The sequence below is a fragment of the Tyto alba genome, unplaced genomic scaffold (assembly GCF_018691265.1).
Source record: "Tyto alba isolate M040663 unplaced genomic scaffold, T.alba_DEE_v4.0 Super-Scaffold_2, whole genome shotgun sequence".
NCBI lineage: Eukaryota > Metazoa > Chordata > Aves > Strigiformes > Tytonidae > Tyto > Tyto alba.
Window position 1 is genome coordinate 16735802 of NW_024881282.1, and position 27607 is coordinate 16763408.

Below are 27607 nucleotides of genomic sequence, written 5' to 3' on the forward strand. Positions count from 1 at the left end.
ATATGTATATATATAAATAAATGAAAAAATGAATTCTTACTAAGAACCATTAAAAACTGCTTGGATTAAATATTGTTAAAAAAAAAAAAAAGAAAAAAAGCAAAGCATTTGAATGTCTAGCATACTGCTTTTGTAGAATACAAATACTTCTGGTGAATGAGTAGGCTCTGATTTTTTTCTTCGCTGTGTCATGAAATGCCCAGATACAGAAACCTGTACAAAACCAATCTGAGAAACTGAATGCTTGACTGGAAGAGTTTATGTGTATAAATCAAATGAAGATTATCCATAATGCTGAGAATTGTTCCAAGCATTCCGATCACAGCAATTGTAATTTTTGTTAATTGCATAGTGAGTGCTGATCATGGTTAGCAGCATAGATAGGGGTACATATAGTCTCTTTTTCCCTTCCCTGCAATAGCAAATATTAAAAGACATAATATTGATTAAAGAAAATTCCTATTCATAAAACGCAGTGATTGTGTTACTAGTGTATTGTATCCTTTTCTTTTAGGTTATTCAATACTTCAAGCTATTATGGAAAAAGCAGGACAAAATAGCTGGCAAGTCAGTGCCATCTGTGTGGAGAATTTTAACGATGCCAGCTACAGGCGCCTTTTAGAAGATCTGGACCGAAGGCAAGAAAAGAAATTTGTAATAGACTGTGAAATAGAGAGGCTTCAGAATCTCTTAGAACAGGTAATACCTGCTTTTAACATCACTGTAAGCACGTTACTGAAACTCCAGATGAGATACCATTGTGCACTGCATTTTATTTTCTCATGGAAATGAGGTTGCTTGCTCTTTTTGTTTTTCTTCATGGGCCCATATTTGTACATCCACTTGCCTGCTCCATTGTCTTTTCCTTTTTCCTATATAATTCTTGTCTTGACAGACAGCACATCAGTGCAGTGAGCACACCCCCCCTCAGCAGGTCTGTGGGTGAAGGGTGCCAGCAGACAGGGCAGCTGCACATTTGGCCCTGTATCCCAGCACCTCCATGCCTGATACATCTTGTACCAAAGTCTTAGTGCTGGCAGAACAACATGGTGTGGCTGAATTGCCAAGATGCCCTCCGTACGTGCTTTCATGGGGGTAAATCTCAGTTTTGTTTGAGGAAAAAAAAGCTTATTTGAATCCGGTATTACTTTCTATTCAACAAATAGCATAGGCCATGTATTTCTAGCCATAAAATGCTTTAAAATTATTACTACGCATATTTAAACTGATAGTTTTATTACCTTAGCAGACTATTTATGAACATGAAGAACAGTGGAATAAAGGTGCTATTGAACTGGGAAGGAAGGTCAGGTTCTTCCATAAGTTATTCATAGAAAGCTGCAATTAGATAAAGAAAATACTGGTCCAGACAAACTGGCTTGCCCTGGGTAGTACCTATTCCAGTGTATAAAGTGAATATGAAATCCTGCTGCTCTGATGTGGCAAATCTATCTCTATATAGTGCTTATGTATGAGCTCCTTCTTGAATGATGGAAAAAATAAAATAATGCTTTGAAAGGAGCATTTTGTCAAATTGTGAGAAAACAATTTAGGGTTGATGTCCTGGTTGGGGCTGGCCTAGAGCTCCCGTTGGTCTGGCAGCGGGAGGAGCTGCAGCACCCTGAGACCCCAGGGGCTCCCCAGGGCCCAGTGCCCTCACCTGTGTGCGGGGGCGGGGGGAGCACAGCTGGAGGGCTGGGCCCCGATTGGCCGATATCCCCTGTCATGTGACACTGTGCTCACCATATAAAGGCAGGAGTGGGCTGGGAGGGGCTCTTGCTTCTGGGAGTGTGGCTGTGGGGCCTTTGTGTTTGGGATGGCTGGCCAGGAGCAGGTGGGTGTTGGTTGGTCGGTGAGCGGCTGTATTGTACATTACCCACTGATACTGCTGTCAGTGTATTGTTCTGTTACTGTTATTAAACTGTTTTTATCTCAACCCGCGAGTCTCCCTTTGCCCCTCTGATTCCCTCCCCATTCCCAAGTGGGGGGCGGGTGGGTGAGCGACTGTGTGGCATTTAGCTGCTGAGTAGGCTCAAACCACAACAGTTAACTATCTGCATCTTGCATGATCCCACATATTATGCTGATGTGGTGCAAGTGTGCCGTTCAGTACCTGCTGCTGTCGCTGCAACAGGAATGGCAGGGGATGAATGCCATCTGCTGGTGGTAGATCCTCCACAGTCACGCTGCTTCTCTTTGCTAGCACAATAGAGAATTTTGAAGATTTTGTTGCAAAAACGTTCATGATGCATCTGCTACTGGAGCCACAGAAATATGAAATATCGTTTGTGGTACATAAATTAATAAAATAGTACTCATAGAAATATGTATGTCAATTTTGCTTTCACTGGCAGAAGATAAAGAAGGAAACTGAGAATTAATAGTATGGCTGATTTAACAAGGACTTTTTCTATGACTGTTGCCAAGAGGAGAATAAATGATGCCATATTGCTTTATGTATTCATTTGGCCATTTTTTTGATTCTTAATGCCATTATGCTTTAACACTTGCTTTCTATAGCTTATAATTAAATCCTCCCCCGGTTCAGTCTATGTTATAGTAAAACAGAACACCCATTTGAGGGTCTTTTGAAATACATTCAGAAAAATAATTTCTCTCTCAACTCTGTGTATGTGAGCATGTGTATGTACTTGATTTCTTTTACATGGCATGCAAATGTGACTTAGAAAAATTATGCTATATTACCAAAATTCTTGAAATACACCCACTATCCTGTGTAGGTGTATCTACTGAGTATCTACTCAGTTTCAAAGCAAAACTAAGTCACCCCGTACACGTTTCGATCTCACTGAGTTCACGTGTACATTTTATTTGCTTCTAGGAGCTGCTATTCTTTTTCTTTCTAGATTGGCACTTGTGTAGTCAGGTCCTTTTTAGGAAGATAACCAGTGCGCTTCATTTAGATCATGCAGAACTGAATTGGATATTGATATTAATGTGATTAGGTTTTTGACCTCCTCTGACTTCATGCAGGTCTGGATCTTACATGTCTAAAATAGATACTTAATGTAGGCATGGTAAGTCATAAAAATGAAGTGCCTGGCCTCAACAGACTGAATCGGACGTGTTGAATTTGGCTAACACCTTTTCAGGGCTAGCCTGAAAGCTAATTGAGTCCTTTTTCCGTTAACTGCAGAGGGAAAGTGGAGAGTAGGAGTTAACACCTAACTTGAAACATACTTATATCTTAGTCAGTCATACAAACAGTTTTAGGAAGTGATTCATCTGACTACTGTCTAATTTTGGTTGGGATGAATTTTACCCAGGAAATGAGCTCTTCTGTACTTGTGCTAGTGTTTATTCACACCTAAGTGTAAAGCCTTTGCCCTTAAATCTATGCTAATGAAGTCAGAGAAATTGGGTTTTGCACATACGGGTTTTTTTCTTTTCATAGTAGTGACTGCCCGTATATAATAAATAAATAGATCTATTTACCCTTGAACTAATTAAATTAGAATTCATATATTTCAGAATATTTCTGTAATTTTCCTAGATGATGTTAATTCTCTTCTTCCTCAACATGCCTGGAGATCCTCTCCATCCTTCCAAGGGAAAGTCACTGTACAAACAGGAATGTCATTATAGCCAGGCTATACAAAATTTTCAGAAGAGCTGCAGCTTTACTCTCTGTCGTCAAGGTCCTGGTCTTCCTAGACTGCTGACCTGCAAGTAGATTCTGGTTTGGTGCTCCAAAATGAAAGCACTTTGCCTTCAGAGGTCAAGTGCTGCTTAAGGATGGGCAGTCAGAAACAGTCTCAGACACAAAAACATTTAGTCTATCAAAAATGGGATTGAAGCAGAAAGAGTCTAGCCCAATACACCAGCCATTTTAAAATATCAGCCACTGACTTTTTTCCTTTGCATGAATGCTTTAGTAACCTGTAGCAGACAGGTAAGGTGGCTTCACAAATGGACTAAAAGTTGGTGTGCTCCTCCCTGCATACACAGAGGAATTGATTAAGCTTCAGTGACTCTAATTAACTCAACTTCTTTCCTGCCTAGTTCTCCTGTAATTGAGAGCCTAAGTTGTGACTATACTGTAATACTTTGCAATGTACAAGTAAATGTTCTGCAGAACATTTAGGAAAAGTAATTAAATCTCAGTAATGAGAACGTAACTCAAAGTGCTTTGCCCTTAAATCTATGCTAATGAAGGGAAATAAAATGGCTTGTGGGCTTGTGGGTTTCTTTTCAAGTGACTGCCCATATATATACACATTCATACTTCTAATGACTGTGGACCTCAAGCAGTGAAGACTGGAGACTTTTTAGCTGCCTGTATTCAAAAAGTGAGCTCATGTGGTGCTCCCCTGCCATACCTGGTGTCCACTTATCTGACCTGGTGTCTTCTGCTCACTGTCCTCTCCCAGCTGCCCAGCTGAGAAAATCATCACCTTGCTGTTTCCTCACTTCTGCAACTTCAGTCTTACCATTTTCTATTTCTTTTTGTCTCTTATACTTTTCGTAGATCATTATTTTTTCTCATTTTTTTCTCCTCATTATGTGCCTTGGTGTGTGCAGAATCTGCCACCACACTCCATGCTTGAGGCTTGTCTTCAGGGAAAATTTATCTTCTGGAACCCAATGATGTATCTGAAATCCAGACTCCCCCTGTGCACAACACAGGATGTGCATTTTTCATCATATGATCTTCCTTTCAGGTTTTTATGTTGCTGTGGTGAGGTTGAGGCCAAACCTGTAGTCCTTTTAAGGGTGAACTGTAGAGAGATGGAGTTTCATTTTCAGATTTCCTGTCTAGAAAGGGAGAGTAGGGCCAGCATTAAATTCAGTAGATGGATTCAGCCTGCACTGAAGTGTTTACCTCTGATTTGCTTGGATTGTTGCCTACTGTCTTAGTCTCAGAAAATATTTCAGATCTTACATCTCAAGGCTATGCCAAGACTTAGAAGTAAGTGATGGTTTTCTTAATAGAGGTATGCTCCTCTTCTTTGCTCATGCTCACCCACACAAGACAGTACAGTCTCCAGTAGCAACTGGGGATATTTGGGAGTGAGTGGAAATATTTTGCTTGGTTTCTGTATTAGTGACAATTGTCATGGCTCAGCTCAAAGCCCTGTTTAAACTCAACACTGGAGCAAGACCTCCATTTCTGCAGGGTCACAGTGTTGTTGCTTTGATTCATCACTAAGACAGGCAGCGTCTTCTGCCTATCTGAGTCAGGAGTTCTCCACCTACTCTTGAGAATCTGATGTAACTTAAGCAATACCAAGATAATTTTAGCTCTTTTTTTTTAGACTTTATTCTCAGTATGATGAAAGAACACCCTATCTCCTTAATATTTTACAGCAGACATAACCAGGAAAAACCTTTTTGTTACCTGTGAGTGAAACTCCTCATTTGACACTCCTCTGACAGACCTTATCATCCTGCAATCCAGGCTCTGAAAGAATACAAGCATCAAGACTTTTTCCATAAGTGTTTTCTCTACTTGCCCACTTTAAGTGGTGCACATGATTTGCCTTTGGGGAGTGCAAGCAGGTCCTGACCCATTTTAATTTACCAGCATAGACCTAGTGTATGGCTGGCAGTGGTGTGGGTCTGAGCATGGACTGCTCCCTTGCCGTGGCCTCTCAGGGCAGCCTTGGCAGTATCTTGGTTCTTGGTAGCCCCACAGTGCTTTATGGAAGGAGATACAATGCTTGACATGGCCACTGCTGCTCACCCCCAGAAATAACCCCAAAACACTGTGTTTCAGTCCCATGCAGGAGCAGCAAAAGCAGTAAAATGAAGATAGAAGGTATCCCTGCCTATGGCAGGGGGTTGGAACTATCTGATCTTTAAGGTCCCTTCCAACTCAAACCATGAATCTGATTTTATGAAAATCTATTTCATGTCAGCCTTCCCCAGAACTTACAGAAACAGTGTTTCCATTTCAGAGAAAGCACACCTACTCTTAGCAGTTATGGAGGACTCTTTATGCTTAACAGAATGTTTTTTAGAACCTCATAAGTGATCTCACTAAATCTGAGGAAGTGTCTCCCCAGTTTAATTACATGGCTCTTTGTTTCATCTGTCCATACACAGACATAATAAAAATATACCACATGTTTTTAATTAAAAAAAATAAACTATGATAGTCCTTTATTTGTATTGCATAAGTGACTAGAGAGACAAAGCCCAATTTTCCTACATGCATGAAATTAGAGATTGTTTTTACCATTACCTTTCCATCTTACCAGAGTAAGATAGAAAAAATGAGCTAAAACAAAGACACAGAAAGATAAGATTACATCTCCACAGTTTTATATAACAGATATAGCTTATATAGCAGAATGCATTTCTAGTTATTCATATTCTTCTCTCAAGGATCGTTATGTCCTTGTTTATCAACATCTCTTTTTTCACTACACTTTCAGCAGGTGGTCTTTTAAAAGCACAAAAATATTCTGTTTGAATCAAAGGATGAAAGTTGATGAGAGAGACAGAGAATTCTCTGCTTGTGTGTGTCTTCTTTCCAAGTTATGTTTTTAAAGTGCTCCCCTGAATTTAATACAAAGAATTTTCTGTTTCAGATTAAATGAATACTTGAAACATACTGTAATGTGATTTCCATTTCGTACCAGCTAATCTGCTAATACTGGCAGCAAGCGGTACAGCATCTGAACAGTCCAGGCCAAAATAGTAATTTATTGGTATGGCACAGCAAGAGTCAGGCTCATGTGTTTCTCTCACTTTTAATTAGCAATTTTCCTTCTTTTCTTACTCCTTCTTTTCATTTTATTTTTTTTCCTGCATTCTAAAATAGTGTGTCTGTTTGCATTTCTGTCTTATTCACTGAAAATCAGAAGTCAAGTCAGCCTAAGGATAAAGGGTGTATCTACCAAAATTAGAAAATAATTGCTTTAATCTTAGCACATATTTACTGAATTTCTATTTGAAATAGAGAACTCATGTTTCAAAATAAATATGCCTACAAATGAAATGTGCTTGGGCTTTCTCAGTAATACCAGATACCTATTTAAGGTGAATTTACAAAATGCCAAGTCAGGCTTCACAGTTTAACAACATTTTTTTTTTCCTTCTCATTAGTATTTATTCCTTGCTTAATTTGTATCAGTACAATCTGAAGCAGTTCAGAAGCTACATATAGTAGAACGAAGCAGTGCTTAGAATTACTAAAACTGTGAGAAGTGAGGACTGATACCCCCTTGGTTTCTGTGGGTTTTGTTTTTCTCTTAGACTACCACTACCACCAGCACCATAAAAATCTTCCCCAAAATGTACGGAAAAAGTAAGAAATAGCACTTACTATGGCTAATTAAGAAATATGTGCAAGTTGACAGTACCCATGTGCTGCCTAGTAGCTGTCAGACAGGAGGTGTAGTGTCTGGGTGCTTATCCCTTTGGTGGCAAAAACATATGGGTCTCTTGTTATCCACCCAGCAGCCAGTATTAATAAGGACTGTGCAGACTTAATGTCTTAGATGTCCTAGATGACTTTGGCGATGTCACAGAGGCATTGGCTTCCTTTCAAATTTGCCAAATGTGTTAAAAAATATTTTACTGGAAAACTGATAGAAAGATCCACAGACAGCTCAGTAGCACAAATATGATTTCCTTAGGAAAGAAGAATAAAAATATATAACAAAACACATGGATATGTGTCATACCACTCTCTTCTAAGATTTACTTGCATTTAGTTAGTTCGAATAATTTGCCTTCAGTAAATACACGTCATAGATTTCTTTGTTATTTCTTTGTGTGCTAATTTGTAAGCAAGAGTGAAGTGTAATGAAGCAATGAAATTGTGGTCAGATTTGAAGAATAACACAGAAAATAATTTTGAAGATTTCAGTGAAAACATACGTTATTTGTTCAACCATTGTATTTGTTCTTTTAACTTCTTCAGACACTAATAACACTTTTTACTAGAGAAGCAGACTGTCATTTGCTCAGCCATAGCTGATCTCACAGCTGTTACTTACAGTTTGTTCAGTGCTCAGAAATGTGTTCAGATATACAATGAAGTCAATGATCCAAATAGATTTTACAATTAAGCTGAAAAGTGTAAGATAAGAATCATTCAGTTTGTGATGGATAGTTTTGTTAGCTGTAAATACTTTAGTCCTTTTCTTTTGGCCTTTTATTGTTTTTTGTTTTTGCTGTTGATCTATATTAAAAGGATATTTAAAATTATGTAAGGAAGCTTTCAAAAGCATGAAATGCTGAAGTTGAAAGTTAACAGTTATGGTCCCCCATTTCTTCTTGTGCCAGAATTCTCATTGTCAGCACATACTAAACACTGCAGAGCAAATAAGGTACCAGAAAAAAGACCTGAGTCTTAGAGCTCTGAGATTTTTTTTTAGGCAGATTTTGGACCTGGTTTTGAAATTCAGACTGTGAGGTATTGACATGAGCAGCTCTATTCTACAAACAGAATAACATCTATAGGCAGCTCTTGAGATAAAAATACCTTATGAGTGGGCGAACTGTGTATCACCTTGTACTGATTCTTGCAAACCCATGATATTCTTGCATCAGAAACAGCTAGGAGGAATACCAGAGTGATCAGGTCAACCTCTGTGCTCCTTTAAGTGACCACAGCTGAAAAAATCCTTCACTAAGCCAGGCAACATGCTTCTCCAGTGTTTTGGTTCCTCATTCTCTGCTATTACATACTCTGCTACTTCTTCCTAATTCCAGATAGTCCTCTTGGGCAGATTTTTTCTAGGAATTAATTGAGTCTAATCATGTCTCTATACTGACCTTCATGCAAAGATCAGCAAAGCAAACAGAAAAACACACGCTAACTGTAATTGCATTTTCCTAGGACCTTTATGTTTACTTCTTACTGAAAGACCATATTGCTACCTCTAATTTCTGTTTTCTCAGGATTTTTCATATGCACTAATATTTGAAGTATTTGTTTCTATATTTGTACACACAGATACATACATAAACACATGCACATGGACATACACAAGACGCGATTCAGAAAAAAAACGTTTCTCCTGTCTTCAAGAATGGCAATAGATTTCCTTTCTTTTTCCAACTGTAGCAGCTCCATCCTCTCCCACCAGTCTCCATCCAACAAAGTTCAAACCTCAGCACTCTATGTATTAGATGTCTTCCAAGGCGTCCACTGTGAACAGCATTTTCTTCTGAATTTTGCATAGTGAATCAGTTTTGCTGTCAGAAATCATCACTCTGACTCCTAGTCTGCCAGACAGGCTGATTCCAGTTTTTTTTTCCCTGCTCCCTGCCCTCCCCTGCCTGTAAGAACTAAACAGGATGTTTCCCAGTAGACAAGCACCACTTTTCTCAGCTCTGTCAGTGCTCTGTATCAGCAAGATCAAGCCTCACTGCCCATCTAGGACTGTATTTGCCTTTTAAACACAGAGGTGAAAACTGCTATGCAGCATCTGTCACATATTTAATGCTTCAGCGTACATGGCTGAATTGATACATAATAATACAAAGGATGTACACTGTACTTTATAATATTAAAATTTAAACATGGATGTAAAGTTGTTACGTACGAAAATATTAGTATCGCTAATCTTGTAAAAAATACAAGCCAATAAACTTCAATTAATAGTAGCTAACAATACTTATTAACAAACATGATAGAGAAGTAGCTGCACAGTGTCTTGGACGCTGCTCATAGCTGTCTAACTAATTCAGTTTTTCAGTGTGTTGTTTGACATCGCTGATCCTCATCTTCCTCAGCCTTAAAGAGCCTTGAGATATGTCGCTGAAAAGTGCCATATATGTGTGAGCACTGAAAGCCAAATGTCTCTGATGAATAGAATGGAGCAGGCTGTTACAGCAAGATTGATTATTATTACTACCATCAAAATGAAAGTAAATAAATGTGAGTGGAGAAAAGTACAGAAGGTGACATATCCTACTCCTTCTTGGTCTGCTCTTAATACTTTGCCACTGGAGTGATAAACCTGAAAAAATAATGTTTGCTGAATTTCTCTAAATTATTCGAGTTGTAAATTTTACCATTTTTAAAAATATGTTTTTTCTCATCTTAATTTCCAGTATGTCTATTAACTGAAGCTATCAACTGGCATTTTTGCAAACAATATTTAGATCACTGGCATAATTAATTTAAGATAATAATAATAATAATAATAAAACATAATACTTCAATAAAATATGACACAATACTTTTAGGAAGGCAGAAATTAACCAGCCACATGAATTAAACAGAGTAGTAGCTCAGTCGTTCATCCACAATTTTTTCTGCTTCCCTGTTTTTCATGAACACAGGAGCCCATTGGCACAAAGGATCACTAGCACAACACAGATGAGTGTTTATCAAGAGATCTCATTGCTTTTACATGTAGTTTAGTTGCATAATGAGGATTTCTTTATCCCTTGAGTCAGAAATGGCATGGACTTGCCTTGTCTCTCACTGTCTTCAGTTTTCCTCCATATCTTTTTGATTTGCATGAACATAATGCAGGTTTAGTTCTTTTCACATAGAACCACAGGAGCAAATCATTAGCCAAAGATTTTGGTATGTGCATGACACACAGTAGTTTGGGCCAGTAGCAGCGTTGTTAGGCTTACACTACGTCAGGGACATAGTAGCAGCTCTCTGTGTATCTCTTCTTAGTCCCAGGGGAGTTGGGAGATTCATAAAGTGCCTCTTCCTCATCATTCCTTTCTCTCCATACTTTTTTCCCTAGAGGTTGAAGGAGTTGCATCTAAGCAACACCGTAATAATGTAAATGCAAACTGATAGCTCTTCCCCGTGAGAGAGCCAGCCGCTGGCACTGCCACCAGCATCTTCCTCACTCCATGGAGCCAGGAGGAGCTTTCTGCATAGGCTCATTTTCTGTGAAGCAGCTGGGATTTTGCACGCAATAATAGTCCCACACTGCACAGTAATAAAAACACGTTTTGCCACTGCACCACACAACTGATGAGGTTTGGACCCAAGAAATAGGTTATTTCAGTTACTGAAAGAACAAATAGGCAGTTGAAGACAAAGGATGAATACAAATAGTTCATAATATTTGTAAAGTGAACTTCTTACACACTTCCTCTCCTTCCTTGTCTCCTTTTTCCCAACAAGCCTTCATGTCCCATTTAGCTCTGAGTGAGCCTTTCAGAGGAGTAGGCCTTGAATGCAAACAACTTTAGCAGCAGAAAAAAGCAACCAGCCGTGGTCAGGGCACTGGTTAATGGCCTTTGAGTCACCTCCGTGTTTTCTTCCTGAGCAGCTGCCCACGCCACGCAGGCCAGCTGCTCGTGGGCACGGGAGCTGTGTGGGAAGCATCCTTCCCCTCTGCTCGGCTGTGCATGGGGCAGGTGTGTGCACCACTGTGCCGGCTCAGCCTGCCTTTGCAACAGGGAAAGAAATGCTGATTTGTAAGGAGCCACATCTGCTTTGCTTGTTGTCTTCTTTAACATCCTCTCTGGTGGCTGTAGGCTGTTAACAGTCCACTCTTTCCCCAACAACAGTGCCCTTTCACGAGCACTAGCTGTTAAAATTAAGCTTGTTTCTCAATTGATTTTTTATGGCTTTGTAAAAGATTTATCCTTGCTTCAGATACTGTATAAAATCCCGTTTCAGTTGTGGTTTATATCATCACCATTTCTGACACAGTATTTCAGGTCAGGTCTCAATCTTCTATCTTTAACAAGTCTCCACACTTTTTATATTGTGTTAGACACACTTCATTTTATTGCAGGTGTTCTTTTTCTTAAAGCGGCGGATTGTGACACAATAGCTTAAGAAGAAAACCTTTGTTAAAGTCCCATAGGTAATGCACAGCTATCACCCTTTGAAGAGATTTAACTGAAAATAAGTCTTTTTCACTCCGGCTGTACTGACCTCCATCTTCTGGAAATCATAACGAGGAACATTTCATGCTACAGGAGTTAAGCATTCTTTTAAAATGAGTTAAATGCAATATCCATTTCATAGTAGTAGAGAACAGAAGATGACTGGGGGCCTGATTCTCTATTCGGATTCTGATGTAAGTCTGGAAATGTTTTTATCAAAGTCAGTGAACTTGCTACTCCTTAGGAAAAAAAAAATCAAAGCAGACACTGGTAGCTCTACTTTTCAATAGTGGAATACTTTCTCAGTTTTCTAGGTAAGGCTATTGTTCATCTAAATGGAAAGAACAGTATTCTGTGTTAAAGTCAGAAAGTTCAGAGTTGTGTCTAAAGTGTAAGTTGGATTCAGATCTCATTGGCCTAGCTTTTACCACACTTTAAAAATCAGTGGTATAATTCTAGTTAGCTTTGATTATCACTGGAATCACTGATATCAGAATAACGTGTTTTCTTAATTGCAGCATGGTAGATCGGCAGCTAAAAATTGTCACAGTGTACTGTTCTTTTTAGTTTCTTATACATAAATGCATTTAGTAATGTGAATGGAGCCTAAGGCTGATTTATGTTTTTTTTCAAAGTTCAGCTTTCTCTGGACACTCACATACATGATGATATTTGGAAAAAAAAACTAAAAGTTGCATTACAATCTGAAACAACCTTGATAGCCTAATGGCCTTAATATTTCATTTTCTTTGGTTCTGTTCTGTTGCATTTACTGAAATGAAGTATTCACTAATAATGTGACTACTGGATAATCCATGAATGATTCCTGTTGTCATTCCTGTTAATGATAATTTTGGAAGCAGACTGTATTTTCTTACTCATTCTTCTCCAGAACAATGTTGATTATTCGATAATTTCTTCAGTTTTATAAATAAAAGTATAAAAAAGCTCCAATTCTAGGTGCTAGCCACCTTGGTCATTTAATTAAAACATGCAAATCAATATACAAAAGCCAGTTCAGCATTCTGCTTTTACCCAATCTCATCCTTCCCCAAAGAAGTCACAAATCAGTTCACCCTTCCCAACACTTTCTTCCCAAAATGTCCCTGAGCAAGCTGAGATCACCTTAAACTCTCACTGTAACAAAAGCCAGGTGCAGTATCTGTGTGTGGTGTTTAAGGAGAAGTCAGAGTGGGAGTACAAAACAAAAATGAATGTTTAGAAGATGTAAGTAATTAAGTACTATGTGAGGGGGAGGAATGGATCTGATCCCACTTGCCCAGATTGCCAGCAATCTGGTTTTCTTTTGGATGATGCCAAACAAGATGTGTCCAGAAGCACCGCTGAAGTGCACCAGTGCCCAGTGTGAGTTAAGTCTAGTGACCAGGTTAGAGATAGTCCAAAGTAAGACCCTGAAATATGCATGCTATGGATGTTAGCTCCTCAGCACCAACGTTTTTGCTCTACATACCCTATCCTACAGACTTTGCTACTTGCTAATGTAGATGTTATGTGGTGCAACTCTGCCCTCTCTCTGGCCTGTGACTGAACTTGGCCCTTTGGTCTGAATGTAGGGGTGTATGAGGACATACCTGGATTTTTAAGGTGTCCCAGGCTTAATTAACTTCTACGGCAAAGGCTTTCTGGAACACTCTTTCATCTGTCAAAATCCCAGCCCTGTTTTCCCCTTTCAGAATAGATTTGCTGGTTCTTTTACCTCCCCTCCCTGTGCTGCCACAGAAGAAAAGTATTACTCCCTCACGCACTCATCTGTTTAGTTCGTGGTTTGGGGTAATATCTACTATTATATGTATGGAATGGCTGAGGTCTCATATATGTTAAAGCTCTCATCACTGCTAACCAGTTAAAGAATAGAGTGGAAAAGTCTGAGAGTTTGCGTTTTAGATCGAATAGCTGTCAAAAACTCCTTTTGTTATTAAGGATTTAGGTTCATTGCCTCAATATATCTCAGTGCAGAAGTACAGTATAGAGAAAGGTGATTCTTCAGGTAGAGACATTTCATATCCTATTTTATAGATCATAACCTGCAGCTTTGAGTATTCAAGAGAGAAAGGTGACCATATGTATATTTTGGATATTCAGAAGTATAAGATGCTCACAGAAAGCTGTTTCATTTGAACAGGCCCTTTTTTCATAAATCATAAACAATTCCTAGTTTTCAGACTATGTGTGATCAATAACCGTGAACATTTTCAAAATCAAAATCAGAATTGTATCCAATCTTGGTTGAAAATACAAGCCATATAGCATCATTTCTCTGTCTGCATGATCAATATTCTTAGGGTGAAATTCGTCTCAGTTAACATTAGGGATATAAAATGTAGGTGTCTACATCAGAGCTAATCATCATCAACTCTTTTTCTAGTCAGTGCAGGAAAATATGCACTTTCAGGGCACAAGCTGGGTAATTAATTTTAGACATGTGCTTTAGGATAAGATGAATCATTTCCTCAAAGTGCCTGCTCTTTTCGCTGACTATAAAGGAAGTTAAGACAACTAAATGATACATAAGTGCATACCTTTATCACTCGTTCTAAGAAACAAGTTTTGAGACAATACATAGAAAAATTCCAATTTTTTCTTTTTTTTTCCAAAATATTCTGTATTGTTCACATTAAATCCAGAAATTCTACAGTCATTTCTATGTGCATTTGCTAGGAACAAGCACAGAAACAAATCTGGTTAATCATTTGCAGTATTTACTCAGTTTGACTGTGAGGACTATGGGCATTTTAGCTACAGACTATAAATACAAAATAGATGCTGGGAAACAAGAAGAACAAAAGGATAACAGATAAATTGCTTATTTACTTTATTACTTTAAAATAATGAAATTAGAATAGTTCTGACAAGATGCTTATGACACATCCCTTCGATGTTCCCTTCTACTCTGATGTAGAAGCATATTGAGTTACTGCAATGGTAGAGCTGGGAAACAAGCATTTCCAAGTCTTAATCCAGATTTAGATCATGGATCCTTAGGTGTCTCTGGCCAAATTACATAGTCCTTCAGCAACTTTTCTCTCATCTCCAAAATGTGATACTAGTTATTTTTTACTGCACTGGGAAAAGGGCTGCAAGACTTAGTGAATGTTGTTCTGTATTTTGAACATGAGGTGTGATCCGTAAAGGCAAGAAGTTGCCAATTCTTCGGGACAGGGCCTAGAGCTAAGATTTCAAGGCAGGAAAGAAGATAGATCTATAAGTTTCCCATTACTTACTGAGTAACCTGCACCACATGAAAAACTTCCAGCTGTATGTTTTTTATTCATTTGGAAGGGATGTAAAATGCTTTGTGGAGATGAGTACAGGAGGATAAAAAAACCTCACATAATTGGACTGCAAGCAGACTTTTTTCTAAATGAGTGGTAAACTATCAAAAATAAGAGTTAAAAGAACTCTTTACTGGTATTAAATGCAAGCTGCATGTTACAGATATTACTGTTAGTTTCTTTAATAAAAACAGCTTTAGTCTGAAATGAAAATATTAACACCATTTTCTACTGACAAAATATTCTGTCTCCCCGTTTTTGATTTTCAGCACATTAAATGAGAGGCGTTCCATCATAGAAATGGCAGTAATACTGATACAATGTGCTGGTTGATACAGTTTTTGTCTAAACCCTGTTGTTGATACTGCCACATCAGGACTGTAACAGCTGTACATCATGATTGTTCCCTTTTTGCATCACTTAACATTATATTTTGGTTAAACACTCAAAGGCAGTCTCGCTGTCCGTTCTTGCTCTGACCTCACTCATGCCCATTCCCAAAGTCTTCAGAGTATTACTAAGAGCCAAATAACATTCTAGTACTTGACCACCTCAAGGGCAAACAGCTTTGATCCAAAGAGGTGAAAACCTAGTTTGAGTCATAAATTCTGCACTTATTTAAACTTAAAACGTACATTAGCAGGCAGGATTTCTTGCTAATGTGTGACCTCCTCCTTCTGAATTTGTATCCCATAGATAATTGCTCTATTTGATGAAATGGTATACTGCAGTAACATTTTCTGTCATACAGAAGACATTCAGATTACCAGTTCATTACTTTCATTTTACCTTTTTCCCATGATTAAGCACCTAGAAAGTTATAGCAACTTTATTGGAGAAAGACTGTCAGCATTATATTACTGATTATATATATTTCAGAATTTATATCTGTATGGCTATGAAAACACCTTTCTACAGAAAACAATATGACATTGCTTTTTCTTATTCTTTCTTACTTCTCTCCCACAGATTGTGAGCGTGGGAAAGCATGTTAAAGGATACCATTATATTGTTGCCAACCTGGTAAGATACTTTTCTAGAATTATACTCCTGCTTGGTAAGTGAAACACTCAGTTTTATTTTGAAGTTATAGCACTTTACACAACATTTGCCATTTGTCACTAATATGTGGTTGTGTATGATACATTCTTTATGGTGTATTAAAGAACTTGATTTTGCTGTTACAGCATCCAGACAAGAAGGGCACAATGTTACCCTTTTAAATTTTATCAAAATCAGTGTAGCATAAAGGACTGCTAAGTGTATCTTGTGGCTGAATTAGAATCTGCAGAACTACCCTATGATTTTTGACTCATCTTTTTAATATTAGTAACATAACAACTCTCAAGGTAACTTTTCTACGTTCTACAAGGAGCATTCATTTTGCTGTAAGATCAGCTATTTCCAGTCAAATTATTAGTTCAGTATTTACACTCTAAGCTGCACATTCACACAGATAATGTTCAGAAGAGGGCAAAGAAAGTGTAATGCAATATTATTAAAATAATCCATTCTTTAAGCCAAAATACTTGCCTGGTGAAGCACAGTGAATGTAGGACAGTCTCTAATGTATGCTTTAAATTGTTTTCTTTTTACTCTCCCTCAAGGAATTTTAGTTGACATGAAATATTTTAGTGTGTTTTGCTGTACTTGTACCTTAACTTAAGATCACTTCAGTTATTTTTAAGACCTCAGGCATTTTATATGAGACATGTCTATTCTCCTAGGTCTTACAAATTAGATTTTCAGTATTACAAATTTATAGTTCCCCAAGTAACTTTTGCCATGCAAAACAGTTGCTATAAACAAGGAACTGGATGTTACAGTGAACTACATGTGGGATATACAGTGGATATACAGACACATCTACTCATTTATTTCAGCAGGGGTACATGTTGCTATGTACTGGCTGTTCAATAATGTGGGTAATACAACTCCCTCATGCATCACCTTTTATATTTAATGTCAGTATCCATTAGGACATGAATCAAATCTCCATCTTAAACATTTTTTTTCCCCTGGGGTATCAAGTCAGTACCCCACAAGTTTTGTTTTTTTTTCCTAAATCTTTCCTTTTTAAGTGTGATAATGCAATTCTGTTTGCACTGATAAATGCTGATCAGAGGAATTTAAGAAAATAAATATAAGATACCTCTGAGCTAGCATTAAACATAGCAACTGGGAAAGGAGCAGAAGGATTGATGATGCTTGCTTCATAGCTTGCTTTAGCAGTTTGCATTTTGCAGCTTCTTGAAGTTCAGTTATGTCACTAAAGGCAAATTTTAGTAAAGAATTTGTCTTTATATGTGCTGAACAGATTAGCCTGAGAAACTAGTAAGTTAGGAAGTATATGTACTTTATTTTTTCTTGCAATGTTAGGGGTCTCTCTAGGTTTTAAATATATAGCAGGTCTGAGAGCTATCACAATCATATTTCACAAAAGTGTGAGTCTGATCTTACATTTTCCTTGCACTGACAGGGAGATTCTCATGCGCTGCCTCTGCCTTCTAATGTCTATTATATTATCTCATTGTGTCAGACACCTTCAGCGTAAACAATGAATCCTGGAATAAATATACTTACGCAATAGCTCATTTTGCAAACATGCAAAGAAACAGGGAGCTATCGGTTAAAGCACTAGTACAGTCCTCATTCAAATCTGCCAGCTTTGATGGAAATTGAATTAAGCCTTTAATATTCTGCAGGCACTTTTCAGTTGATTCGCCAAAGGCATTTCTTCAAAAACTGTCTGCCATTCCCAGCAATGTGTTGCTTGGCTGTCAGGACCACCCTAGAAATAATGTGGGAAATTTATTTCCTGGTTTTGTTTCATTCTTCATTACACAAATGAAAACTATGAACAAAGGTTCAACATTATTTTCTGGTTTTAAGTCTTGACTTCTAATGGAAACCTGCTGCTGTACATGCTTTATGCTGCCTTGCTGACATAGAACAGATTGGACCCACAGCTGTGTATGAGGACAAACAAAATCTTAAATTGATTTTCTAGGGATTCAAAGATATTTCTCTGGAGAGATTTATGCATGGAGGAGCCAATGTGACTGGATTTCAGCTAGTAGATTTCAGTACCCCAATGGTAACTAAGCTGATGCAGCGCTGGAAGAAGCTGGACCAGAGAGAATACCCAGGATCTGAGACACCACCAAAGGTACTGGGTGATCTGAAGTGCTACCAAAGATATCACTCAAGTGTTATGATTTCTGATTAACATTGCTGAATACATGAATGAAGACCTTAATATTTAGGCAGAAGAGAAGGCTGTTTATCATGCTATCAATGGGAGCTAATTATGCCTGTCCTTATGATCGTATGATAAAAACACAAGCTGCAACACGTTTCATGGATGTACTTTAATGTCCTTTGTCACTTATTCTCCAACTTCATCCCTTAACTGACAGGAATTAAAGGTCAGATGCTTAACTGACAACTTAATTTCAAGCAATTCTATAGTAATTAGTCTAATTATCTAGATTCACTTAGCTTGCAGAGCATTCCTGACAGCTGAATTCTTCTGTATACAAAATATAACCACTATTGTAAATTTACTACCCTTAAATTTTCATTTGGAGTTTCCTCTGGAAATTCTATCCACTTCAAAACCTGTTGTAGTAATCACTTTCAGGCACGCTGTTACAGTGAAATCACATCCCAGTGTTCCTCTATCCTAATCCCTCACAGACGGATAACAAAATATCTCACTCGCCTATAATTTTCTTGGCATACAAATCACATCATAGCTATAAACATGACTTCAACAAAACAGTTCTGTTATTATACATACTAATGAATGTCAGACCTGGTTGAGAATGCACTCCTTTCTGCTGGGCACTGTGCAAAGATAAGCAATCAGCCCACCCTTGGCTGGGAGAGTGGTAGATTGGCAAAGTAGAGGAAGTATCAACATGGGTAATACAAAGCATACCTATATAATTCAGTGAAAATTCGATACACTTATGGTCTGGAGGAAAAAAAAAACAAGGATGTTATGGGCTATGGAGTACAGACATCCCCAAGTACTGGTGACAGACACAATTTACTCTGTAGGACTCCTTGCCACATGAACAGGATTGTGCTGCCTCCTTCTGAGAAGTCAGCATGATTAATCTGAATTGCACATAATTCACCTATGGATAACCAAAATTTGAGATTATAAAGGTAAACTGTGTCCCAAAGAGCTTATAATATGCTATGCAAGGCAAATGAAAGGAACGGAATTAGACTTGAATAAGTGAATTTAAGTTTTGGAAGTTACAAAGCATATCAGTAGCAGCCCTGGGCATATGAGCAACTTCTCCTGGTGCAGTCCATCAGAGGACCACAGTGACAAATCTCCCCTTTGTTTATGTGGCTCCAAGCTAACATCTGCTGACGACTTGCTCTACACATTTCATTTGGCATGTTCTCAACCTAAAGCAATTACTGTAGTTAGTGTAGAAACACAGACCATTCAGTGCCCTATGTCATTCAGAGAGTCAACATAGATTTTCCAATAGGAAGAATGTACCCTTGATCATTCTTAGCAATTCCAATAGCCTGGATGTCTGCTCAATAGCTGTGCATTTTTTTTTGAGTTTTATTTTCTCTGTGAGTTAATGTTTTCTTTCTTTTCTTTTGAATAAGTTGGATGAGTGGGGTTATTCCCTAACACATAAGACAACTGTAAAAAATATTAAGACTTGAATTTTACCAGTTTAATTTGTTTCTTTTAATAATTCTTCAGAGGCGGATTTATCTACCCTTAAGAAATACAGTTTTAAGGCTGGAGTTACTGAAATGTACTCTTCTCAGTCCTGCATTTGTTCCTTAGACAAAGTTGCTTTTTATTTTAAGGAGAGTTTTTTTCTAAATGGAGGTGTAGAAACTGCTGCATAATGAATCAAACTAGAAATATCTGAGACAGCTGATTTTTGTAAAGACATGCCAACTCTAAAGCAGTGTATTTGTCCATCTATTTAGTATACATCTGCATTAACATATGATGGAGTACTCGTGATGGCTGAAACTTTCCGTAATCTTAGAAGACAGAAAATTGATATTTCAAGGCGAGGAAATGCTGGTGATTGTCTTGCTAACCCTGCAGCTCCATGGGGTCAAGGAATTGATATGGAGAGGACATTAAAACAGGTATGGGTAGACTTGATCCTAGTGATCTTTGTGAATATTAGATACTAGTTGTACACTATATGATTCGGAAGCTGTTATACACAACAGTAGTAATGGGAGAGGAGAAATTTATTTTTCAGTTGCCATTTGGAAACAGCTGGGGCTGTTTTGGTTGTTCTTGTTTATAACTTGGAATGAAGGCAGAGGGTAACTCCTACTATTTGAAACTACTATTAGTTCTCTTAAGATAGTTGGGACTTCCTCCACTGAACTGGTGATTTCATCTGTTGCTTTTGCATATAATCTGGGAGTACAGATACTGTCATTTAAGGAGAAAGGTATAGCTACATAATACAACCTTTCAAATATGTTTCTGTCATCTTGAATAGAAGTAGATTTCTCCCAGGGAAGTCACATAGGTAGTATTTTTTCTTTAAAAAGAAATAACCCAGAGCTATTGTTCTCTGATGTCAGGAATTTGAATTCCTGATGAATATGGATGCCTAGAAAGTTCCAGATCTCTGTCAAGATGATTTAGCCTTTCCTTTGAATGGGACAGTAAGAAAATAGAAATCCTGCAGTAGAATTTAAATCATTGCAAATGAGCAGGCTCCACTCAGGAGAAACTGCTGAGGAGAAGTGACTGCTGACAGAGCTGGCAGCTCTGTGCCTAGAAGCCGAGGTTTCTGTCCTGGAGAAAAATTGGCAGAGATAGAAGTGGACAGAGGGAAGGAGTAAGTGGTTAAATCCACATCATGACTCGTCGGGATAGAAATAAAACATTTTGTATGCTTCACATACTCTGTGCAGATGCACAGATCTCTAACAATTCTGAGAAGCCCAAAGTCTGGCTTCTGTGTTAGGGCAGACAGCATGAGCCTTCAAATCTGGCCAAAGAGGTTTGTATAGCTGGACCCTGGTACAAACAGACCCAGCAGCAGTATGGCCATGGCTTCTTTGGGATGTGGACCACAGTCTGGGCATCCTTCGGTGAGGAACTAAAGAGCTGAAAGGAAAAAACAATAGTTCTGATTTCAGCTAAGACACAGATGGTGGAGGACTCTCACAGCCAATCTTACGGCTTTACATCTGTCCTTCTCCACTCTGAGGCTTTGAAAACACTTTTCAGGCCCTATGAATGTCACCCATCTTCTGTGATAGTAGATAGCTTTGCTGGGGCCAAGGTTGCTCTTGAGTTTACCTTGATGCACAAAATGTACTAAATTTATACATTTAATCCACCAGAGTGTAAGCTAAAAAGATATATGAGTTCAGGTCAAACATCCTTCAGGTTTGTTTCATGTGTTCCAAAATATTCTGCATCAGTGATGAGAATGATAAAGAACGTACTTCTCTTTAGGACCTGCAGATGGAAAATATTGACCTGCATATATGAAAGAAGAGAAGGTCCATTGTGTGTCTTTGTTAGCCCTTAAAAACTGGCATATCTAAGCCTATTTTGAGCAGATTTTGACAGGAAGAAGGAATGCAAAGAAGAAGTACCCATTTTTTTTTCTTTATAATGCCTGTCTATACTAAAGTAGTGTTGTTATAATAATTTAAGGGCATAACCAGGATAACTTTTGCTGCTCTGTGACATTTGGAATAAAGAATAAAAGGCTGGATTTTCATTATGTTTTTTCTTCCATTTGTAGGTTCGAATACAAGGATTGACAGGAAATGTTCAGTTTGACCACTATGGTCGCAGAGTCAACTACACCATGGATGTCTTTGAGCTGAAGAACACAGGCCCTCGGAAGGTATATGCTGACAGTGTTTACTATTCTGCTTTCATATAAATGAGTTATGTATGATGAAATGATTATGCAAACTTATGTTAAACTGGACTCCGTGTGGTTTAAAAAAAGATAATATGTTGAATACATGGATATTTCTAATGGAAGCAGATTTAAACTTCATTTTCTACTAGATACTATAATTCAGTGCAACAAACTGAGGAACAAAAAAACAAGTGTGCATCTTGGAGAGGTGGGACATCAGTCAGTCAAGCATACTAATGAAAATCAGCTGGATGGCATGTTGCTAGGCTGCTGGCTGATGGAAAATGGTCAGAACTCTGAATAGTTGATATTCCTTGTATCTTATCCAAAGATTTCTGTCTTACAAATTAGTGACATTTTTAGGCAGGGTCATTTGTACATTCTGTGTAAACATGAATCATATGCTGTAACTAATATAGGGCTTTTAAGAGGGAAAGGAGAGGAGAGAGAAGGAAGAGAAAATGCCCTGAATACTTGATTTTCTGAAATTAATTGCAGTATCTAACCCTGTGTGCTTGATTGGTTGCTTGTAAGCAAGTTAGTCAAATGCACATTAATATACGTCTAAGCAGATCCTCCATGTCTGAATGCATATAGCTTATCACTCATCTCTATCACTTTGAAAAGATAAGCCTGGGTACTTTGTTAACCCTTGCTCTTCTGTTCTGAAATTTATCCATTTTTCATAGTATAAAACAAATAAAGAGCAGAAGATGCACTCAGGCTCAAGGATTTTATTTCCTTTGGAGGCACTGTGGCCTGTTTTGTTTGCAAGTTCATCAGAACAAGAAAAAATGAGAAGCTGATGTTGAATAGGAGAATCATGGATGCTTGTATAGGGGTCAAGGCAATCAGAATCAAATTAATTAGTCTTCTGCTGTTGGGCCAGAGGTGACAAGACCAGTAAATAGTAACCCAGATGAACTGCGTGTCCCCGAAGACAGGTACACACCAGAGTGATGAGGAGGCAGTGTTAAACTGCAGACTCAGGGCAGAATTATACACTGGGCTGAACAACTGGCCAGTATATCACAGTATAGAGCTGTAGACCAAAACAAAGCATGTACCTGTGTATGAGGCGTGTTGGTGCAGTTGCCTTTTGAAAGTATGACAGATGGCTAAAGAATATATTGGGAAAGATGACTCTGTCTTCCTTCTCTCTTGGGAAGCCCAGGGTCTCCTGCCAGGCAATGTGTCTGACCTTGCTTCCACCCCTGCTCCCTCCCTGGCTCTGCACTGCACTGTTGGCAGCCAGGAGGATGTACGGGTGGCTGAGGTGTATTGAAGGCAAGTGGTAAAATAGGACCTTTCCATCCCCGATTTCCAGTTGTACAGGAGGGAAGACAACGTGAAAAAGATGAGGTTAATTAGGTCACAACTTCAGTAACTCATTAGGGAATTTGCTTGTGTTGTGGTTTGAGCCTGGTCGGCAGCCAACCACCCCGCAGCCACTCACCCACCCTCCCCCCCAACCTGGGAATGGGGGAGAGAATTGGAGGGGTAAAGGGAGACTCACAGTTTGAGATAGAAACAGTTTAATAATGGTAATAAAATGAAAACAACAACAGCAATAGAAAATATAAATGGGCAATGTACAATGCAATTGCTCACCACCCACTGACCAATACCCAGCCTGTTCCCGGCTAGCGATCCCAAAATACCAAGATCCTGGAAGCGAGAGAGAGAGAGAGAACCCCTTCCTGACCACACCTCCTCGATATAGTGAGCATGACGTTCCATGATATGGAATATTCCATTGGCCAGTTTGGGTCTGGTGCTCTGGCCGTGCTGCCTCCCCGCTTCTTGTGCACCTTCACACGGGCAGGACATGGGGAGTTGGAGAGTCCTTGAAGTCTCGGTAGCAGCTGAAAACAGCAGTGTGCTATCAGCGTTCTTCTCATGCCAAACCCAATGTTGAATCTAAAGCACAGCACTATTCTAGTTACCAAAAAGGAACATTAACTCTATTTCAGCCCAAACTAGAACAGGTTGGCAGCAAACCGTTGAAAGTGGCCTGTTGTTCCTGTTACAACTTTTGTCACCTTTTTTGAGGTGTCTGGAACTACTGCAGGGTTGTTCCCACCCACCCTCTCTTCTTGCCTTCAATTTAACGGGAGGGTGGCTGCAAATAGAAGAGCTATGTCTGTGCTGTGCTAGAGTCCTTAGGTGCTTTTCTTACAATTTCGGGCATGCCTCTGCTGCTCTTAAGCCATTACCTGTCTTTGATATACCAAGCCATAACATCTTTGACAGATCTGGCTACTCACAAGAATTTGTTTCTCATGTATTACACAGTATTTTATATGTGATCATTGGACCAATTCTGTGCTTCAGCCTGACAAATCCTATATAATGTGAGAAATGGCGATACTTAATCGAACTAAGAAGCCTTCATTTTTAATATCTTCTTCTCATGTCCTACATAACATGACTTATGAGTCACCCAGCAATATCTTTTCAGGACTAGACTTTCCAGTCAGAGTAATGTATGCCTCTAATCTTTAGAAAAGTGACTTTTGTTGCCCACAGCTTTAAGGATGTGCACAGAGCATTACAAAATGGCACAGCTGGTCAGAGGCAGACTTCTATATAGTTTAGTAAAATGTGAAATAATATCGAGTGCTCATATTAGTTTCACTTATGCAACCTTTCTTACTTGGTTCTTGTCTGCAGAACAATAAAACCTGCTGGTGAGGGGAAGGATCATGGTGACGTAGTGGGGTGGCTCCTATGACTAGAGTGTTGCAGGGGAGGGGTACAGGCTCTTTAGGAAGGACGGGCAAGGAAGATGAGGAGAGGGAGTTGCCCTTTATGTAGGAGAGCAGCTGGAGTGCATGGAGCTCTGCCTGGGGATGGATAAGGAGCCAGCTGAGAGTTTATGGGTTAGGTTTATAGAGAGGACAGGTCAAGGTGACCTTACAGTGGGTGTCTGCTCTAGGCCACCTGACCAGGAAGAAGTGGATGAGGCCCTCTACAGACAGATAGGAGCAGCCTCATATCCACAGGTCCTGGTTGTCATGGGGAACTTCAAGCACCCCAATATCTGCTGGTGGGACAACACAACAGGACATACACAATCCAGGAGGTTCCTAAAGTCCATTGACAACAATTTATTCCTCCAAGGGATAGAGGAGGTGATGACGAAAGTTACTCTGCTAGACCTCCTACTCACCAATAAGAAGGGGCTTATTGGGGATATGAAGGTCAAAGTCAGCTCTGGCTGCAGTGAGCATGAGATGCTGGAATTCAGGAGCCTAAGAGCAGGGAGGAGGGTGAAAAGAAAGCTCACACTTCAGGAGAGCAGAATTTGGCCTCCTCAAAGATCTGCTTGGAAAATAAGGGGTAAGGCCCTGAAGGAAAAAGAGGTCTAAGAGAGCTGCTTAATATTTAAGGATCACCTCCTCTCAAGAGAGTTTCATCCCGATGAACAAGAAGTCAGGGATAAATGTCAGGACTGCATGGATGAACAAAGAGCTCCTAGCCAAACTCAGACACAAAAAGGAAGTATACAGAGTGTGGAAGCAAGGATGGGTAACCTGGAAGGAATACAGGAACATTGTCTGAGCACCGAGGGATGAAGTTAGGAAATCTAAAGCCCAAATGGAATTAAATCTGAACAAGGACATCAAAGACACCGTGAAGGGCTTCTGTATGTACACAGGTGGCAAAAGGAGGACTAGACAAAATGTGGGACCTTTAATCAATAAGACAGGGGACCTGAGTACACAGAACATGGGAAAGGCTAAGGTACTGAATGTCGCCTTTGCCTCAGTCTTTGTTAGCAAGACTGGTCTTTAGGAATCACAGGTCCCAGAGACAAGAGAGAAAGGCTGGAGTAAGGAAGATATACCCTTGATGGAAGAGAATCAAGTCAGGGAATACTTAAGCAAACTGGACATACAGAAGTCCATGGGCCCTTATGGGATGCTATAAGGGACGACTTGTAACTCCCCAAAAACAAGGACTGAGAGAAGCAGCCTTGAGGGAAGCATAAATAACGGCGAGAGATGGGACCTGGTAAAGATAAGGGATGGCGTGAGAGCGGAGGCCCTTTGAGCCAAGGAGTGTCACAGACACTCACAAGTAATGAAACTATTGTCACAGGATGGATAATGTGGAGGCCGGAGCTGATAAGGCGGCCTGGATAGCACAGGGTGCAGCTTTAGGAGGGAGCCATGTGGAGACAGGACAGTTCTGTTCTGGTGCCCCTTGTAAAGTTTAAAGGGTCATCTGTCTGGTGAATGACTCTTGCTTCATTATCCACAAAATGCATATTAAAGTTGACACCTTGAATATGCTAATGAAGATTAACTAAATCATGCTAGTTGCATCATCACATGAAGCATCTTACCCCTCCCCATACATGTGATATGTAGATATGTGGGTTGACCTAGGCAACAGACCCAAGGAAAATGTGTATAAATTGGGGGGGGGGGGGGGGGGGGGGTGAGGAGTAAAAAGAAACAAAGAAGGGGAAGTGAGGAAGTGAAGAGGATGGATGCATCCCTGGCAAACTCGGGTGGGACAAATGCAGGAACCCAGACCTGTGACCTCTATTTCTACCTCTCTATATATATCTCTCTCCTTTTTTTCTTTTCCTTTTTCCTTATTACTATTAGGCAACGCAAGGCATACCATTTCACTGGCCATGATTTGTTATATACTTAGCCAATTATCATGTATCCAGTTAGTATATTGTGGGGAATTAATAAATGTCTGGACTCTGAGACTTGTCTCACCGTTGTCCACTCCATTGGGGATTTACAAATCTAAGTCACTTGTCTCCCTCTTCTGAGCGGGACATGACAGATGCACCCACAAGTGCTGAGGAAGCTGGCAGATGTTGTTGCAAGGACACTCTCAATAATCTTTGGTTGATCATGGTGGCTGGGAAAAGTGCTTGAAGACTGTAGGAAAGTAAATGTCATTTCACCTTTCAAGAAGGGCAAGAAGGAGAACCCAGGGAACTATACTTAGATCTCTGGAAAGGTAATGGAGCAGCTAATCTTGGGAACCATTTCCAGTCACATTAAGGACAAGAAGATCATCATGAGTAGCCAGTATGGCTGACTTCACCAAGGGGAAGTCATGCTTGATCAACCTGATAAAATTCTAGAATTAAATGACTGGCCTCATAGTTGAGGGGAAAGCAGTGGATATTGTCTACCAGGACTTCACTAAGGCCTTTGACACTGTGCCCCATAAGATCCTCCTAGAGAAACTATTGGTGTATGGGCTAGATAAGCAAACGAGGTGGGTTGAAACCTGGCTGAAGGGCCAGGCCCAGGGGGTGGTGATCAGTGGTCTGAGGCCTGATTGGAGGCCAGTAACTAGTGTATCACAGGGGTCAAAATTGGTCCAATCCCATTTAGCATCTTCATTAATCATCTGGATCTGGGACAGAGTGTGCCACCAGCAAGTTTGCTGATGACACAAGACTGAGAGGAGGGGCTGATATGCCAGGGGATTGTGCTGCCATTCATAGGAACCTTGAAAAGCTGGAGAAATGGCCAACGGGAACCTTATGAAGTTCAACAAGGAGAACTGCAAAGTCCTGCACCTGGGAAGGAACAATTCCAGGATCCGATATATGCTGAGGGTCATCTAGCTGGAAAACAACTT

General features: G+C 39.4%; 1 protein-coding gene across 8 annotated transcripts in view; it reads left to right on the forward strand.

The window, feature by feature from the left end:
- GRIA4 (glutamate ionotropic receptor AMPA type subunit 4) overlaps positions 1–27607 on the forward strand; it is a 240246-nt gene that overhangs the window by 143805 nt on the left and 68834 nt on the right. For all 8 annotated transcript variants that reach the window (XM_032990755.2, XM_032990747.2, XM_032990754.2 and 5 more), the window contains exons 4-8: positions 515–699; positions 16050–16103; positions 18091–18249; positions 20058–20225; positions 21860–21964. In XM_032990755.2, coding sequence (XP_032846646.1) covers positions 515–699; positions 16050–16103; positions 18091–18249; positions 20058–20225; positions 21860–21964 — 671 coding nt within the window. The remainder of the gene's footprint in view (positions 1–514; positions 700–16049; positions 16104–18090; positions 18250–20057; positions 20226–21859; positions 21965–27607) is intronic.